Source organism: Dermacentor andersoni, chromosome 9, assembly GCF_023375885.2.
Source record: "Dermacentor andersoni chromosome 9, qqDerAnde1_hic_scaffold, whole genome shotgun sequence".
NCBI classification, from domain to species: domain Eukaryota; kingdom Metazoa; phylum Arthropoda; class Arachnida; order Ixodida; family Ixodidae; genus Dermacentor; species Dermacentor andersoni.
In genome coordinates, this window is record NC_092822.1 from 62505763 (window position 1) to 62523435 (window position 17673).

Below are 17673 nucleotides of genomic sequence, written 5' to 3' on the forward strand. Positions count from 1 at the left end.
CTGAACAAGTGTGTCAAAAGATGCAGATGATACACACATGTTGTAGTGATGTTAAAATTCTCAGTTTGTGAAGGGTTATAACCTTGTCAACCATTCTGGAGTGCATTCTTGCACTTTTGGCACTTCGAAGTTGGCATTTGTGCTTTCTTGAAAGTACATCCATGCAGGCTGTGCGTCTGGGTCACAGTAATATCCAGCCATTCGGCAGCATCATAAGCTATAAAGGCCAATGAGCATTATTAAACAAAAGGAATACCATCCCACCAAATCTCCATTGCATTATATATCTAGCCATTGAAAATGCAGGCCAAATCAGCTCCGTTGAATTGATAGAATAGTGGGAGCATACGTAGCTCAACACAGGTACGCCTCGCTGCGTTTGCTATGCGCTGGGATTCCGAAGTTTGATGTAGTACTTGCAGCCGTCTGCGACTGTGAAAAAACAACTATCAGATGACTCATAGGATTACTAACCTCAGACATATCAACTTAATGTGTAACGAAAACGGGGTATGTAAGACGGGAGAGAAGACTAAGGCTCCTGTGTTGGCCTGCATGCCCATTTTGCCCTACACATCGTGTAATGTGATATCAACACGTATGTTCTGATTAAGTGCATAAAAGTTAGACTAAGTGTGAGCAAACTAGCAATCTCTACATGTATATAGATATACAGGGTGCTTTTTTTTTAGATAATTCGGATTTTTAATAATGAGGCTATGACCGTCAGACACCTGTCGTTTTCACATAAAAGCTCTATGGCGGGGCGGAAAGACTTTTTTCTGTGCGAGCTAATCGAAAAGACTAATTAACAAGAATTTGCTTTTATTGCTAACATGAGGGGAATTGTTTATATGGGAAACTTCTAGCGCATCACAATGTATGGCATGCCCATATTTTAGAAATAAAAAGAAACATAATTTGAGATATCTTAGAAGTGTGGCGCGAAGTTTGAATGGATAGCATTTCAAACTTTCTCACCCTTGTCATCATGGGGAATTTCAATCTGATATGATAGCAGGGATGCCTCTCCCATGCTCCTGTGGCGTTTGGTTTCAATGTTGATTTACCATTGAAATCTAATTACAAATATCTTGAATTAGGTGCAATTTTAACGATCTTCAAAAATTAGGCTGCATTAAAATGTCACAGCCTTCAAATGCACCATTTATACAACTGCCCTTGAGGCACTTATAGAAAAGTAAATTAATAAATTTTTGTTTGCAAATATTCTGAAGCTCACATTATTATTGGCAAAGTATGTCTACCTTCGCTAGGTTGCGGTTCTTATAGCCTTTTTGTAAAAAATCAAAAACACCCTCTAGAATGGCATAAGACCTCTGTTCTCTCCACAGTCATATTCATCTTATAGGATATGTAGATTTTCCTTGCCTACCATAATTACATGTTGTTCATATTTTATTGCATCTGCTAGATAGCCATATTCATGCAACTCACGAATTCTATTTTTCCAAGCACATTTAAATGTATGGGCTTTACTTTGTGTGGAGAATGGAGGCAATACAACCTTTTAGAAACTAAATTAAACTTAAACCTTTCTATATATTTCTGTCAACTAAAAATGCAATTTACAAGGAAGCATTCACGGTCAAAAACAAGGATGTCGAAATAGGCTCTTCGAAATGGTTGTTTTCAATATGTTTTTGAAAACCTCTTGCCACAAATGTGAATTGAATGTTTCATATTATACCAATATGCCTATATACCTTTTGAGTCATCTTGAGAAGTTTTGTGTTTCGTAGGGAGGGACCTACATTACCTTGTTCGACAACCATTTTTCTGGAGTATTTATTGAAGTACTTAATAGATGTCACCTTCAGTTATTGTAGAAAAGCCTTCAGCAGTCCCCACCAGTCACACTTTAATCAACTTAAACAGTGCTGGCAAGAATATGTTGAGACGTGGTGTTTTGTGGAGGGGCCATTGTAATGAAAACTGTGGGCAGGTAGAGATTTGGGCTCAGAAGGAAAAAAAAAGATATTTCAGTCTTATGAAGTAGGTTTGCCGTTATTGAATAATGGTTTGCAGTAAATAAATGATATTATATTGCTAATGTACCTGTCTCCCTCCCCTCAGTATGTTTATTGATACATAGGGGAAATTCTTGTGTGAATGTACTATTATTGTTTTTGCTAACTTCAACTGTGATCCCACACAACTACTTTTTCCTCGTCATTTTTTTCCCGCACAGCATCAGATTGGAACGCCCTTCCCCACCACGTAGCTGCAATCACTTGCCCGACATCGTTTCTCGAAAATGTGTCCTTGTTGGCTAATCAATAACCTGCTTTTTTCACGTGTTATTATTTGTTGTTATGCACTTGCAAAAATGTAGCTTCCATGTACAATTTTTTCTGTATACCTGTGTTTATATTTGCATTATCAACTGTACCCACCCCTTATGTAATACCCCTAGCACAGGGGTTTTTAAGGAAATAAAACTGAACTGAACTGAACTGTGATCTTTTTTGTGTCACCACAGATGCGTCTATCCTCCTGTAAAGCATCCAAGAATACGTGTGCTTCAGGCTTTACCAGAAATCCATCTCTTAAGTCTCTACTTGATAGTCCTGCTACATGACATAGTAGTTTGATTTATTATGGATTTACCGTTTTGATGTATTGTGTGACTGTGTTTACTGACTGAAACTTTGCTTGCTTAGTTTGTAACATGTTAAATTACTAATCTGCTGCTCTCGTAGAATTGTATGAGAAATAACAGAAGGGTAGAAATTTGGTTAAGCCCAAAAAAGTGAATGCTAGTGAAGCACAACAAACAAGGACAGAAACAGGATACAACACATGCGCTAATTTCAAAAATTAACTTGAAACAGGGTGTCAGTGCATACATTTAGTAGTCGACTATCGTTACAACGGACCCTGATAATCCAGCAAAATATGTTCATTTTATGTGATGTTCATTATATCTGAAACGCCTCGCTTCCAAAACGTTGGTCCCGATGTGTAACAATGTTATTGCAAATAGTTAGTGATGGATGCCCTAAGTAAAGGAAACAAACAGAAAAATAGCAGTTTCACCCGAGATGTGAAGCTTCAATTCGTACACTTTGTCCACATCGCAGATCGCTTTCAAGATATTGCTCACGTGTGGCCGTGCCGTAAGCAGCAGCCGCCAGAGTAGACCCCACTCTCCCGCACGTCCCCTTGTTCCTCGCTTGCGAAAGAAGACGGTGCGCTTCCACCCCGCCTCCCTTCCTTGTGCGCGCCATATTGGGTCGTGATAATCGGCTCACCTTCGCAAGTGAGTTGTCAGCACGTGTCTACATGGCAAAAGTCCGTTTTATACGACAGATTTTCACGAAAATTGCGCTAATTTGGTCTGCTGTAGCCGATAGTCTGTTGTAGAGCGGTCCGTTAAGAGCGAACCTCGTTGCATAATGAAAATAGGTAGAGAAAACTAAGGCTTAAATATGGGGTCCATTATATTCGAAAGTCTGTAATATGCAGGTCCGTTGTAACGAGCGTAGACTCGATGTATATATAAAAGCAATGATTACACTCAAGTGACTTGAGGCCATGTGCTGATTATTCTGCACTTAAAAACAATAAATCTTTTTGACAGATAGGGAAGGCATACTCACACACTGAGAACTGAGGCAATCCATTTTTGTTGATTCAACCATCATTCTAGTCAGAGTATATTTTTTGTCAGAATGGCACATCTCTGAAGGAGCAGGCAGCGCCTATACGTATTGCAGTACAATGCTATCCAACCTTCTCAGCCTGGTGGAGCACCGCTAGGTTATTGTGGCCAACCTAGCACTGTTGCATGTGCTCTGGATTTTACTAGAATATGGTTAAGTGGAGACAATGAAAAGATGTGCTGTTTGGGTCAGGAACGAGCCATTGTAATATACTGTTGTAATTGACATTAATTCGATAGTACTGCCAGGAAGTTTGTGCTGTTTAAACATGTACATTTACCCACTTTCTAGGCTGCAGGTATGTCCCATTGGCGGGTGTTTCCAGCACAGCGATAGCAACGGCTGTTGCTATCCCCGGTTTGGGCATTCTGTGGATCACATTATGTCATGCTTTTGCCAGTGAAAAGTAAATCTCGTGTGACCTTGTAATGCACGTAGAGCATTTTTCGAAAAGTATAGTATGGAAGTTCATGCTAGCTGGTAGCACATGAAGCTTTTGTCTAAGCTGTAGCTTTCCAACATGGCAAGTTCTCGCCAAACTGAAAAAAGATTGATGAAAATAACCTGAATAAATTTAAACAGCGCTCTCATTGATGAGCGTTTTTGTTTCATCTGCATGCTAAGTGACAGAAGTCTATTCCTGTTTGAGGACCAATTTTCTCTTAAGTAGCGATATATGGATTAATTGATGCCATATTCAGTGTCAGTTGGAGAGCCTTCACGAGTACTCAGTGATAAAACTTTTGATGTGCTGAATAAGCACTGGCAGGAGCATTGGGACACTTGGTGTTTGGCGAAGGAGCAAAATTTCTCTTCGAAGCACCAGTCCAATACATTCCACTTTTATGCAGTAGGCATGAACAATTGTTCTTTATACATATATGATATCGTAATAAATTTTTAAGTGTAGCACCATGGCCCAACCTAAACATTCTTGTCGATACAAAGGGAAACGAAGCTTGTCTACATGTATTTGTGTTTGTGTTGGTCCTAACAGGGATCTCTCTGCTGTTACAGATGTGTCCATACCTTCTACAAGACACAGAAGTTGTTTTGTTTGGACTTTGCCAGGAATCCATCTCACTAGGCTGATCTCAGAAAGAATGCGTTCGTTTGCTGTGTGTTACATGATGCAGCAATATAATGTGTGATTTACTTACAATTTTGATCATGAATATTGTTATGACTTTTTTTTACTGATTGCCAACTGTGCTTTTCTGTTGTATGGACCAAGCGCAATGACAAACCTACTGGCTACCCTGTCACTCTGCTGAAATCGTGAAAAAGAAGTTCTTTTGCAGTGTCCGATATGCTATCATCAGTGTAAAAAAAGAAAAGCAGGCTGCAAATGTATCAGCAGAGGACATAGCTCTGTCAAGATATTCTATCATGTGGATATGTTGCTATATTATAGTATATATCAGTTCTGCAGTTTGGGCATGTTTTGTGTTAGTGTAATTGAGAGAAACGAAAAAGGATCACGGAAGATGTTCAGAGAGAAGCAGTCCATTGTTTAATGTGGAGAAATGTGGCAGTATTGTCCTCTACCGACAAATGTGGTGTTATTCATTTCATTTCTTTGTAAATGCTGTGTTTGTCCATTTTAGTTTCGTGTTTTTCATGTGATTTCATATTATTTTCTTTCGTTCATATTTATATTTCATTTGATATGCTTCATGCATTCCAATATGATTTGATGCCATTGTTGTGTTGCATTGTATGAATTATATACGAGAGAAACATACTGTACTTAGTTTAATAGGTCAATGTGTAATGCAATGCCACATATGCAAAGTCATATCAATGTTTGGGCATAACATCGAAATTGCGTGCCAAATCCAATGTCTGTGTATTGCGAGCAGGGGTTTGTATTCAGGACACTTCTTACGTATAGACATATAGGAACTTGTGTGAGACATGTACTGCATGGGTGTGCATGCCACAAGATTGATATGTGAGTTCGGTAGACCAAGGTTATCCTCTATTTTGCCTACAAGTGTGGCAACCCTTGTCGTTTGCTAATGTAGCATTATAGTTCGATCAAATGTGTGACACTTTCTTCACATCATCTTCACGTTCTCCCTGTGACTTTGCAGGTTCCTTGTCAAGAGGGCCACTGGAGCAGTATGACTCGCTCGTGTCAATGCGTGGCAAACTGCATTACTGCCGGTTGTGCAGTTACAAGACTAGCCAGAAATGCGACATGAATAAACACCTGCGCAAACACACTGGCGAGCGTCCTTACAAGTGCCACCTCTGCCCTGAGGCATTCACTACTGTTTATGCGTTCAAGCGGCATGAACGCACACACACTGGCGAGCGCCCCTACAAGTGCCACCTCTGCCCTGAGGGATTCACTGATAGTTCCAACTTCAAGCGGCATGTCCGCACCCACACAGGTGAGCGCCCAGTCAAGTGTCGCTTCTGCCCGAGCGCATTCCGTGACAGTTCGAGCCTGAAGAGGCATGTGCGCATGCATACAAAAGCGCGTCCCTACCAGTGCCACCTGTGCCCACAAGCATTCACTCAGAAGTACCATCTGACACGCCACATACGCAGCCACACGCGAGAGCGTTCCTTTTCCTGATCGCACTGCAGCGCATCCTTTTCTCAGAATCATAAACTCTATATCCACATGTCCTGTCACACAGAGGAGGAGCCCTAAAGGTCAGGGGCTTGGAGTTTTTTGTACATCAATCGGTTAGTCAATTTGTTTGCGGGAACAGGTTACTTCATAACTGCATGGAGAGGTTTCTGTGTTCAGCCATATGGTTTCTTGTAATATTACCTAGAGGCAAGTTGACTCCACGGTCTATGAGAATGCCCTAAGATGACTGTCTTCACATAACTTGACAGCTATGGTAATTTTTACAGTGAAAGTATGTCAGCCTTTTTTGTGCATATTTTGTGGGTTTCAGCCGAGATGAGGCGCTTGCTCTTTCCTAGGCTGCTCTTCAATACAACCCTCCTACCTTTGTATGACTCTGACCGGTCATTCAGGATCGGAAAAATAAAAGAATACAAACACTAGCGTCTCGCATTCCTCTTGAATTCACATAGTCAAGGCTGGTTTTCAACATTCCTTCCGTAAACATTCATTTAGTGATATGACTGGTGTTCATAGGTTCTTGACTACCTAAGCTGTGGAATTTCTTCCCTTTGACTTATGCGTTTGGCGCCAAAATTAGTAAAGGCATGGCAGAAAAAAATTATTGCAGGAGGTTTTAACTTCATTTAGGCCTGATAATCAAATGCCACCTATATTTATTGTGAAGACTAAATTTTTATGAACTTGGTGTGTAACACATTAGCAACAACTTGCACATAGCCCATAAAATGTTTGAACTAGAAAACATGCTGCGCAAGAAGTACATTTACATCTTAAGAAAAAGAAACAAGTGATATGTGAAGAAACAGAAGAGAGCCTGAGGCAGTTAGCGACTCAACTTGTGCAAAACTTTGTTTTGAACTAAAGATGACCACATATTTAGGAATGGGCAACTAAATTTTGTGAACAAAGCATGTGAACGCACTGAAAACATTTGATATTTTTATTCAAATAGAGGGGAAGTTTGTGTACAAAAACATTTTCTGTCCTTTGAACCCTGGCCCCTCCAACGGCCCCGGAAAAAAAAGGCTGGCTTTGCGCCTGCCACGAGGCCAGCAGTCAAAGGAAGTACCATATTTACTCGATTGTAACACAAGTCTTTTTTTCACGATTTTTATTTCTTGAACTTGACCTCCGCTTTACGTTTGCATAACGGCAAAATTCAAAGTTTTAAAACAAATATCCTAAATTCTGTGGTTGTTAGTATTGTGTTGGCAACCTGTACTTTTACATCTCATTCTAATCCAGACAGGTACACCCATGCATCTCCTGTAGCACAGGGATCCACAATGATTCATAAGATGAAGAAAAATTATGAAATTGGCAGAAAGAGAATACTTAAAAAAAAATATTTTTTGAAGGATAGCATCCTTGACAAGGCAGTTATGTCTGCTGGTCTCAGCTCAACTTTGGTATGTGAAATATATTACAGTGCAACTGCCATTGAATTTATTCCACTGCTATTGACTTATATTTATTTTGTACCAAACTCTCCCAGGATATCACTGCAATGCACAAAACCTGGTTATCAGCAGAAAAGACATTTCATCTAAAAAATTACTGTGCATTTTGTTCAGACCATCCCTCTCATGGTGGCATGCATATGATGTGCATGCAGAAAACATGTCTTTGTTGCATAGACCAAGTACACCATGGGAGAGTTTGCTTCGACAATTTTTTCCAAGGTGCCACTTGACCCGTTCACCCTGCACAGTGCATATGAACACACAGTCAGGAACAAAAATAGGCTCTAGCTTTCCTATCTCTGGGGTTATTCGTGCCGAGCACCTCCTTCTCGGATATATCCTGAAACTTTGCCTCTAAATTTAGCTTTAGCAAACTCAATGTTGTGTGCAGCTTCTTCCTTAGAAACAGTTCTGCTGGCACCTTTTCTGTGAATGGGTATGCTGTTGTCCTATACGCGAAGAGAAAGCTGTGCACTCTGTGCTGAAGTGACCTACAACTTTTGTTTCTTACATCTTCTAACATTTAAGCAGTGCTTGCTTTACAGTCTGTACAGCGTGTTCTGCTGCACCGTTAAACTGAATCATACGGCGGGGTCAAAGTATACTTGACCGCATTAGCAGATAAAAAGTCGAACACTCTTGCTCACTCACCTGTACTTAAGGTATGCAAAGATTTAGAGAATTTGTTAGTTCTGATTGTGAGTTAAATGTGGTGATCTTGTACACAAACCGGGCAGCTTGTCTTTGAATTCGTTCAAGACTCTAAATGTTAGATTGAGCATAAGGGTCCTTATACCATGCAGGCATACACCAGTTTTGGCCAAATCATTGTGAAATAGGCTAGTAGTTTGACAATAAAAGGTGGTTATGTAAGTTAAAAAGAACTAAGCTTGTAGAAGCCGGAAGCACATTTGTTGCTGATATGAAGATTCCAGGTTAGATTGGTAGTCCTTACGTTAAGCATCTGTAATTAGTCACTTTTTTGAGTGGTCAAGAGTTTTGTTTCTAAGTATGTGAAAGTGTTACCTTATAAGATATAAGGAAGAATACAGTTCATTCGACATTAATGATCATTCCCCCATTGTTTGCACCACTGAGAAATGTTAGTGACAGCTACTTTGAGGTCTTCCTGGTTGTTAGCAAGTCATCTCGTGTAACAAGACATAATCATCTTTAACAACCTTATTTCAACACATAGTTTGACTACAATAACAATATTAGGAACATATAATAAATAAAAATTGTACCATAACCCAACTGATTATGACTGTCGACGGTAATGTGTTAGCATTGAATCAATATAGTGACACAAGGTATAGTGCCACTGTCGAAACAAGGTATGTATGAGGTTTGTACTGCAATGTGACTCCGCTTTCACGCTTCCATATAGTGGTATACATATTGGAATCATTTCAGTTTTTATTTAGCTAGTTTCTCGCTGCGCGTCTGCATCTTGAAAGAGAGCACTTTCTGGTAGGCCGGCCAGTCGTAAATCATTTTAATAGTTGAAGGCGTCTAAAAAAGATATATATATATCGACAGAAGTGTTAGGTCATATATATGAAGGACGATGGACGAAATTTTGAAGGAGGGTTTTCCAACATCTTTTGTCACTCAGAACAACATTGTGAGGGAAATACATAATTTTCACTGTGAAAATGTCTTGGTTGCATACTTCAATGACTGATGCTAGATGATCATGAGAAAAATCTGCAGACAAATAAAAAGGAAGTTACTTCGTATAACAGGCAATTGTAGACCATGCGTGGTGTCTTACTTGCTGTACTCGCCTGGTGATAGTGCACCGTTATTTCTTTTTTTGTCAGTCTGATCAGATCGAAATCAGTTTGAAAATTACCCCTGCAACACAGTCTGATATGAAACGAAAAACGCGCTCGCTTCGTTGTCAACAACCTACTGTCAGTGCATCACGAGACATCTCGAGTTGGTTTATCGAATCTTGGATGCGGTAACGAGCCAAGGCGCCTGTTTCATTTGATCCAAAAATGTTTTTTGCGATATTCTGCGGGTGACAACACGTATTTGACTTCTTTGATATTTGTGTGCATAGCTGGAATTCGCAAAGTGGTTAGTTGAGGTGTGAGCGACAACTCCAGTCGTCACGTTTTCAGAATCGTTGCAAAAAGTATGTAATGTACACACCACGATGTATTGTGCGTTGACGGTCAAGTAGCTGAGTGGCGGATGTGTGAATATTAAATGTAACGTCTGATTGTTTCATTTTTCATATTTTAATTGCAAAAATCAAAGGCGTGCTTCGTATTTCTTATGAAAAGTGGTTCACTTCAGATTTTGGTGCACCTTTCTGATTTTGTAATAGCCCACGGCAAATGCGGTATATCCTTAAAAAGTAGGGAACTATTTGAACAATGCATTCTTCCTGCACTAACTTATGTAGTCATAATGTGGGGGACGACTATATTTTAGACCACACAATGATAGAAAACAAAATAATACATGTTACAGTAATGAATATATGAAGTGGAGTTGTGTGGAGCAGGTAAAAAGATAGCGGGAGAGATATAAAGATATTGGCATAAATGTAAATTAGAACTAAGGGAATAGGGAATAACTATGAAACTTGTAGATGTAGAATGTATTTGGCTAGCATACGACAGTGGCAACTAGAAATCACTTGGGTATGTCTTCATATTGCGCAAATAGGTTCATAACTATGATATCGCTAATATTTCTGAAAACTGCTTCCTATTGACTTGTTAAATTGCATCTTGGTACATGTTTGCTTTACCGTAAATGCTGCTATAAAACTCCGGTTATTGTAGTTTATGCGTATAAGACAAACAGACTACATTTTGAGCTTGTGAAAATTTTGCTACATATTTATTGCAGCTGTCACAATTAATGTAATAGCTCTTGGTTAGAACACTAGGCTAGTATGAAGTCAAATTTTCTTGACTGCTAAATTTTATGTGACACTAATCTTGCACCACTAAACATTAAGTGCCATGTACTTTTTTCTTTTCTTACCTGTCCGCTGCTGTAAGCATGTGTCATTTTTATTATTGCCTGCAGTATGTTTTACGAGTTGGCCCTTAAGACTTTATTATTTGGTTTTCCGTTGTCTTCCTTTTCTTGCTTTAGTTTTGTGCATAGTTCTGGCACTTTTGTACTGTACGTAGCTGTCTACATCAGAAGCTTTTGAGTTAAAAGTATTAAGCGCCGGCTAAGCGGCACGGCAAATGATTTTTTCTTTTTGTACACAGTCATGAAGCTATAACACGAGAAAGCAGTAGGTAATACCTTGTTTCCAAATGTAATAAAAGAAAAGAAAATTTATGCACCAGAGAGTTATGCTCACTTATTTCTGTAAAAATGCAGTGGAGGGGAACTTTCAATGTTGGCGTCCCCCAAGAAATACATTTTGTGGCGCAGAGGCAGACAGGGGTTCTGCGGTGCGCTATTATGAGCGGAGCTTGCACTGAATCTTTAGGTTGCCACTGGTCATAATGAAACAATTCCTTTTTTGCCCAACTGTATTCAGTGTGTAGAATGTCTGAGAAAAAAAAAGTTCCCTACTGTATTGCTAAGTTTTGAGGGGTTGGTGATATGTGGCATTTAATGGTGCAAGATTGAGTTTGTTCAAAAGGCATCATATATTTTAATGGTAGCTAGTTATGTCTTTTACCTTGGAACGACCAATTAAGTAAACTTATGTGATGAGTTTGATACCTATCTGATGTTTGTTTCACATAAGTTTCATCACATAAGTTTGTAAACTTATGTGATGAGTTTGATGGATTAATAATAATAATAATAATAATATCCTTTATTTCATTAAAATAGTGCACATTCAAAAAACCGGTCAGCCCAAGCCATGGAGGCTTGTCGGGCTGTACTCGGCAGTCAGCGACAAGTACTAAAAAAAAAGAAAACAAAGCATGGTTAGCAAACTATAAACTGAAGCAATTTATACAAAAAGTAAACTACAACGAAAAAGGAGGCTACAACACAAAAGCAAAGTACCACAAACAAAACGTTAGCTACGAGCAAACGCAAGCTAGAAAAGATACAAAGTGAAACAGACAAGGATACACACCAATCTAGACCAAACGAGACTAATCGAAACTATAGGACGGGCTCTAGTGAATGACAACTAAACAGAAGAATAATTAGTCTTGAGGTACAGTTTGAGTGTCTGTTTTGATGAGATAGAATACAGTTCAGTGGCTAAAGAATTAAAAACGTTAGGAACATAATATTTTCTGGTATAACGACCAAAACGGGTATAACACTGCGGGGTAGTGAACGTATTATGGTGCCTCAGTGGTCTGGCCGGAATCAACGGAAAAAGAAAATCACTGTTCCAAAAATGTTTTATCACCACAGTTTGAAAAAATAATGCTTCAAATGAGGGCAACGGCAAAAAGGAAAATAGATTATTATTAGGAGGAATGGTCTCATTGTATGCAACGTTGCGAAGAACAGATTTCAGAATAGAATTCAATTTTGCGCGCCATGTAAATGAACAGTGATAAAATATGGTAATTCCGTATCTAAGATAGCTGTACACAAGTGCGTGAACAATGACTTTCCGGACAGAAAACGGGAGCAGGTATCTAGAGTTATACAGAAGACAGGATACTGAACGTAGCTTTTTGCTAATACCTGTAAAATGAGTGTTCCATGTCATATGAGAATCAAACATGATGCCTAAATATTTTACATTAGTTGCGAACTCTAATGGTATGCATTTGCAGTTTATACAATTAGAGTTGTGAACAAAAAATGGCACAGGACGATCAATTTTTTTAGGGGGATTATGAAAGCAAACTAGTTTTGTCTTTTGTCTATTAATTCCAATTCCGTTACTTGTACACCAATCCATTACAGACGTGGCATCTGCTTGAAGGTTATAAACGCATGTATTAAATGATGCATGAGTTGATAGAAGGACAGTGTCGTCGGCGTACTGGAATATGCGGTATTTTGATACAATTTGAGGCAAATCATTGACGTATAGGTTAAATAAAAGTGGAGACAAAACAGACCCCTGGGGAACACCCGATTTTAACATTATTTTTGTACTGGAATAGTCACCTATGCGCACCACCTGAGAGTGATTGCTAAAATAACTAGACAATAACTTTATAAATGAACCCCTGAAGCCAATTCTTTCTAGCTTATCAAGAAGTAATGTGTGAATAACGGAATCGAAAGCCTTACTTGCATCTAAAAAGAGAGCACATACGAATTCACTATTATCAAAAGCTGAATAGATAGCGTCCGTAAATTCTTCTAGTAGTGAAATAGTGCTTTTTCCCTGGATGAAACCAAACTGTGCTTGTGACAGAACATTATTTTTATTCAGGAAATTGGTCACCGTTACGAGCAGGTGTTTTTCAATTATTTGACTGATTGCAGGAAGAATGGAAATCGGTCTGTAGTTCTCTACTTTGCTATGAGAACCACTCTTATAGAGCGGCTTAACCACAGCCACTTTTAAATCGTCGGGAATAACGCAATGATCCATATACCCATTAATAATGAAGAGAAGGACGGATTCAAGCACAGAAAAATTACGTTGAATATCATGGATGGAGATACCGTCTATACCAGGTGGTTTCTTAGGTCTAAAGCTAAATAAGATGCTGTGCAAATCTGCTGCAGTAACCCGTGGCAAGAATGCCGATCGTACAGTATTAGGAACAGCGCTAGACGCATCTGGAGCAAAAGGCTGAAGATGTGAAGACACTATAGAAAAAAATTAATTAAATTCTTGAACGGCTGACGTAAGGTTGCTGAAATGTTTTGCGAATACTTCTTCTAAAGGTTGATTGGTGTTTCGTCCGAATACTTCATTAATAGCTGACCATGTCTTTTTGGGGGAGTGTTTGCTTTCGTAAAAGGTCTTGGTGTAATACTGACGCCTTGCCGACCGAATCATGGCGTTTACCCTGTTCCGGAGCGATCTGTACAGATCTCTAAGGTGTGTATTGTTTGGGCAACGCTTACAACGTGACCAAAGGGCATCTTTTTCTTTAATAGCCGTTAGTATATCGCACGTTAGCCATGGAAGTTTGGGGTTGCGTTTTTTCACGGTGATTGTTTTCTGGGCGGTAATTTTTAAAGAACGGATTGCATCAACAAAATGCGTATAAGCGGTGGACGTCGTGACATTACGTAAAAATTTGGTCCAGTCATAATTGGCCACAAGACTGTCAAATTTAGCGATATCAAGGATGTTTAGGCGTTGAAGGTTAGGGCGGGATTTAAAGGGAACTTGAAACGCAAGATGACAGCCTACAATATAATGATCGGCCAGTTTACACTTTACTACCGCTGAAACAGTGCTAGCCAATGGGGCTCTTACATTCACATGGTCAAGGCAAGATGACACCATTTTGCTTCCAATGTATTCCTCTCGCGTGTAGGCACTAATTGTTGGACTGACTCCCCATTTTGACAGAATGTTAAGGTACTCGAAAACCACTGGCCTTGATGGTGATAGAGTGTCAATATTGATGTCCCCAATCAGACAAAGTAGACTATTTGGTGATAACGAGTGAAGAAGATCATTTAATTCTGTTAAAAATAAATTTGCATTTTTTGAAGGAAGCCTGTAAATAGAAACTAGGCTGATATCGGCATCAGGCACTACAATCTTTAGCGCAACACACTCGGCAGAGATGAATTTTGTGGCGAGCGATAAAACTTTTAACCTTTCATGCACAAACACCATGATGCCACCTCCTCTCCCTATCTGTCAGGTGAAAGAATAGCTGGAATATTGCTTAAGCGGGAATAGGGGAACCAAATCGGCATGGATGTTGATTTCCGTTAGGACGATTACATCTAGTATGTGGTCAGTGTTATGGAAAAGAGCAAGAAACTCGTTCCAGTGACGACGAATGCTACGAATGTTCATGTGTACAGCCGAAAAAGCTCTGTCCCCTTGGAGCGATAAGCTGCAGAAGGCAGCTAAATCATTGCATTCGTGAAAGACAGTGTTCATTGCCGAACAAGCCTATCAAGGTCGGCAAAACCATAGATACGTATTAGAGGTGTGCCTTCTGATCTCCTGACAAAAATTTTGCCATTTCTTGACCACACAAATTTGTACTCCATTTCTTTTCCCTTCTGTCGCGCAGTCCAAAACAACTGTTTGTTAAAGCCCAGAAACCTTAATGCAGAAACCTTATGAAGCGCAGAAACCTTAATGCAAAAATTAAAATAGTATTTTTGACATGGTGCAAAGTTTCAGTTGTGAATGTCTCACAAAGCTAATTAAATAATTTACTACATAATAATTCTAACTCAATCATCATTTGTTTGTAGAAAAGGCGGTACAAAGCAATCTTTGGCAAGGGGAGGTTGGCCTTTAAAATATTTAGCAACAAGCAGGCATTGCTTGCATGTGTGGGTTATCCTATTTTTGTAAACCCTGCATGCCAGGAGAACCAACAGCAGCACCCGTGCCATTTTCCTTTGTATAAAAAATATTTTAAAAAGCACCAAACCATCCTCCACTATCCCCCTACTGATTACTCCATTTTTTAACACTTTGATTTCTCCTACTGGTTTATGTGGCTCTCCCTGCTTGTCCTCTCGCATGCTGAACCTCTTACCGTCGGACATGATTCCAGCAATTGGTATTGTGCCCCGGGGACCGCACCCTATCGAGCCTCCTGAGATTCAGCCCAGTATTATGCCAGACCTACAACTGCAAACGCAAGCAGCAGTAACCAGCCTCGAGATACCCTGAGGTACTAGATTGCAGCCTGGAACAGTCGCAGGCCACCACTATACTCAGTTCAGTGTGAATTTCTTGCTTTGGCCTGGCCAAGATCCTCCTACTGAGACCATCTCCTGCTTCGACATCAGTCTACCCAAAGGTCAGGATGATTTTTCTGATATGCCAGAATCCTCTCCTACTGTTACCTACATGGACGCTACCGCAAATTCTTCCGACGGCTCAGAAAAACACACTGAAATACCATCTCCCAAATGCTGCCGCAGATCGAAAAGGTCGCTCAGCAGTGAACTCTGTGCTTGTTCAAAACACACCTAAGCCAAACTTGACCATCATATCTAAGCCAAATATCCTGAGTAAATTATTATATGCTTCAATCCACTCACACTGAAGACAGCTTTTGTAGCAGTAGCTCCAGATAGTGTACTGCAAGTACGACCAAAGGAGCATTTGAACCTCCTGGCTGTTGATACACATAATGCAGAAGCTTCTAAACACCTTAACATCTCAGGTATTGCTGAGTTACCTGTTCAGGCCTACTATGAAAGCCACGGCCGAGCAATTGCGAAATAGGCATCATGAAGGGAGTTGCTGTAGGCCTCTATCAAGTGGATATCTTTACGGCTCCTCGTCAAAGAACTCCCGTGAAGTCTGTATGTCAACCGGGAACATCTCAAAACGTCCGTATTGTGTTTGCCACAGAAATTTTTCTTGAGTACGTCAGCTTGGGCTACTTGTATACTTGGGTTACCAAGTATACAAGTACATTGAGGCTCCGAGATAGTGCTCCATGTGTTGGGCGCGTTGCTGGTGCCTGGAAGTTACAAGCACGGTGCCCATGCTATGGGGGAAACCACAATCAAACAGCCTGTAGAAATTAAGCGCTGCAGTGCCCCAATTGCGGGAAACAACATGAATCCACGTCTACTCGCTTCAGTTTTTTGCGCAAAGAGAAGCAGATGTGCAATTACAAGATGAAGAACAATGTTGGGTACCAGTTGGCAAAGGCTGTGGTACACCAGGAACAGGAAACTCGAGGCAGTGGCCAAGCAAAGATGCCTGTAGCCAGCAAAGGTAAACCTAAAAAGGCATTAGTTAAAACTACAAATCTTCCACAAATTGACCACACAAATGGGTTCCCATCTCTGCCAACTCTCCTACGAGCTCCAACTGCTCCTGTGTGAGCTTCTCAGGAGAGCACAGCTGGCCCATCAGAAAAGACACCAGTCTCAATGTCCTGAGGTTGACTCGTGCAAGTGGGTCGCTCGACAAGACCACGAAAACACATACTCTTTGCTATTTGCACTTGTCGACACAGCTAGCAGTTCCTCGTCTCAGTGTCCGCTCCGGTGGCTAAGGCCATCTTGATGCTGCTTGACTTCCTCTTTTTCTGGCAAAATGGTGCTAACGGTCAACCACCCAGCCTGAAGAACATTCGAAACGAGGCCACCATATTTCAACGGAACGCCTGCAGCCTCCACTGTTGTCTCTCCGACTTCAGACAATTTGTACACAAGCACTGCTTTCCGGTGATCGCTGTCTCGGGCTCCCGTGCGCGCTCCGGCATTTACCTTTCTGGCTATACCATCACACTTTCACCGATGGAAACTCATGCCAGCAGGGTTCTCTTGGCTGTTCGCAATGATTTAACTTTCCTTGCTCATGCCATACCAGGCAATGCATCGAACGAGTATGCTGCAGTGACAGTGAAATGGGGCAATTTGACCTTTATGGTGATTGCGGCATACTTACCCCCCTCGGACTACATTTGATGTGGATAGACTGCAGGACAATGAGTGGAACACCTAGACCACATGTACTAACTGGAGACTTCAATGTGCATTACTCCGCTTGAGGCGGTAGGTGGTCTTCAGGCTGCGGTGAACGCCTTTTTTGACATAGGTCATTGAAATAACCCCGCAATTCTTAACGACGGGCAGCCAACCTTCAAGAATGACCGATCCAGCGCACTAGACATCACGATGATCTCCACGCACCTCATGTCTGCAAGGACCTAGTTCACAGACATCGAAAGTCATGGCAGTGACCATGAACCAACCTACATCCCTTTGGGCTGCCCTACACAGCACACACAACCAAGGGCAGTTCATTGCATTAACTGGGGTGTACACAACACTACAATCGATGATTCAGACCTATTTGGATTGATGTGTAAAAAGT

General features: G+C 40.5%; 1 protein-coding gene across 1 annotated transcript in view; it reads left to right on the forward strand.

The window, feature by feature from the left end:
• Positions 1–5194: 5194 nt before the first annotated feature.
• The window catches only part of LOC126528571 (uncharacterized), a 42520-nt gene continuing 30041 nt past the window's right edge, over positions 5195–17673 (forward strand). The window contains exon 1 of the mRNA XM_055069139.2: positions 5195–6085. Coding sequence (XP_054925114.2) covers positions 5731–6085 — 355 coding nt within the window. The 5' untranslated portion in view covers positions 5195–5730. The remainder of the gene's footprint in view (positions 6086–17673) is intronic.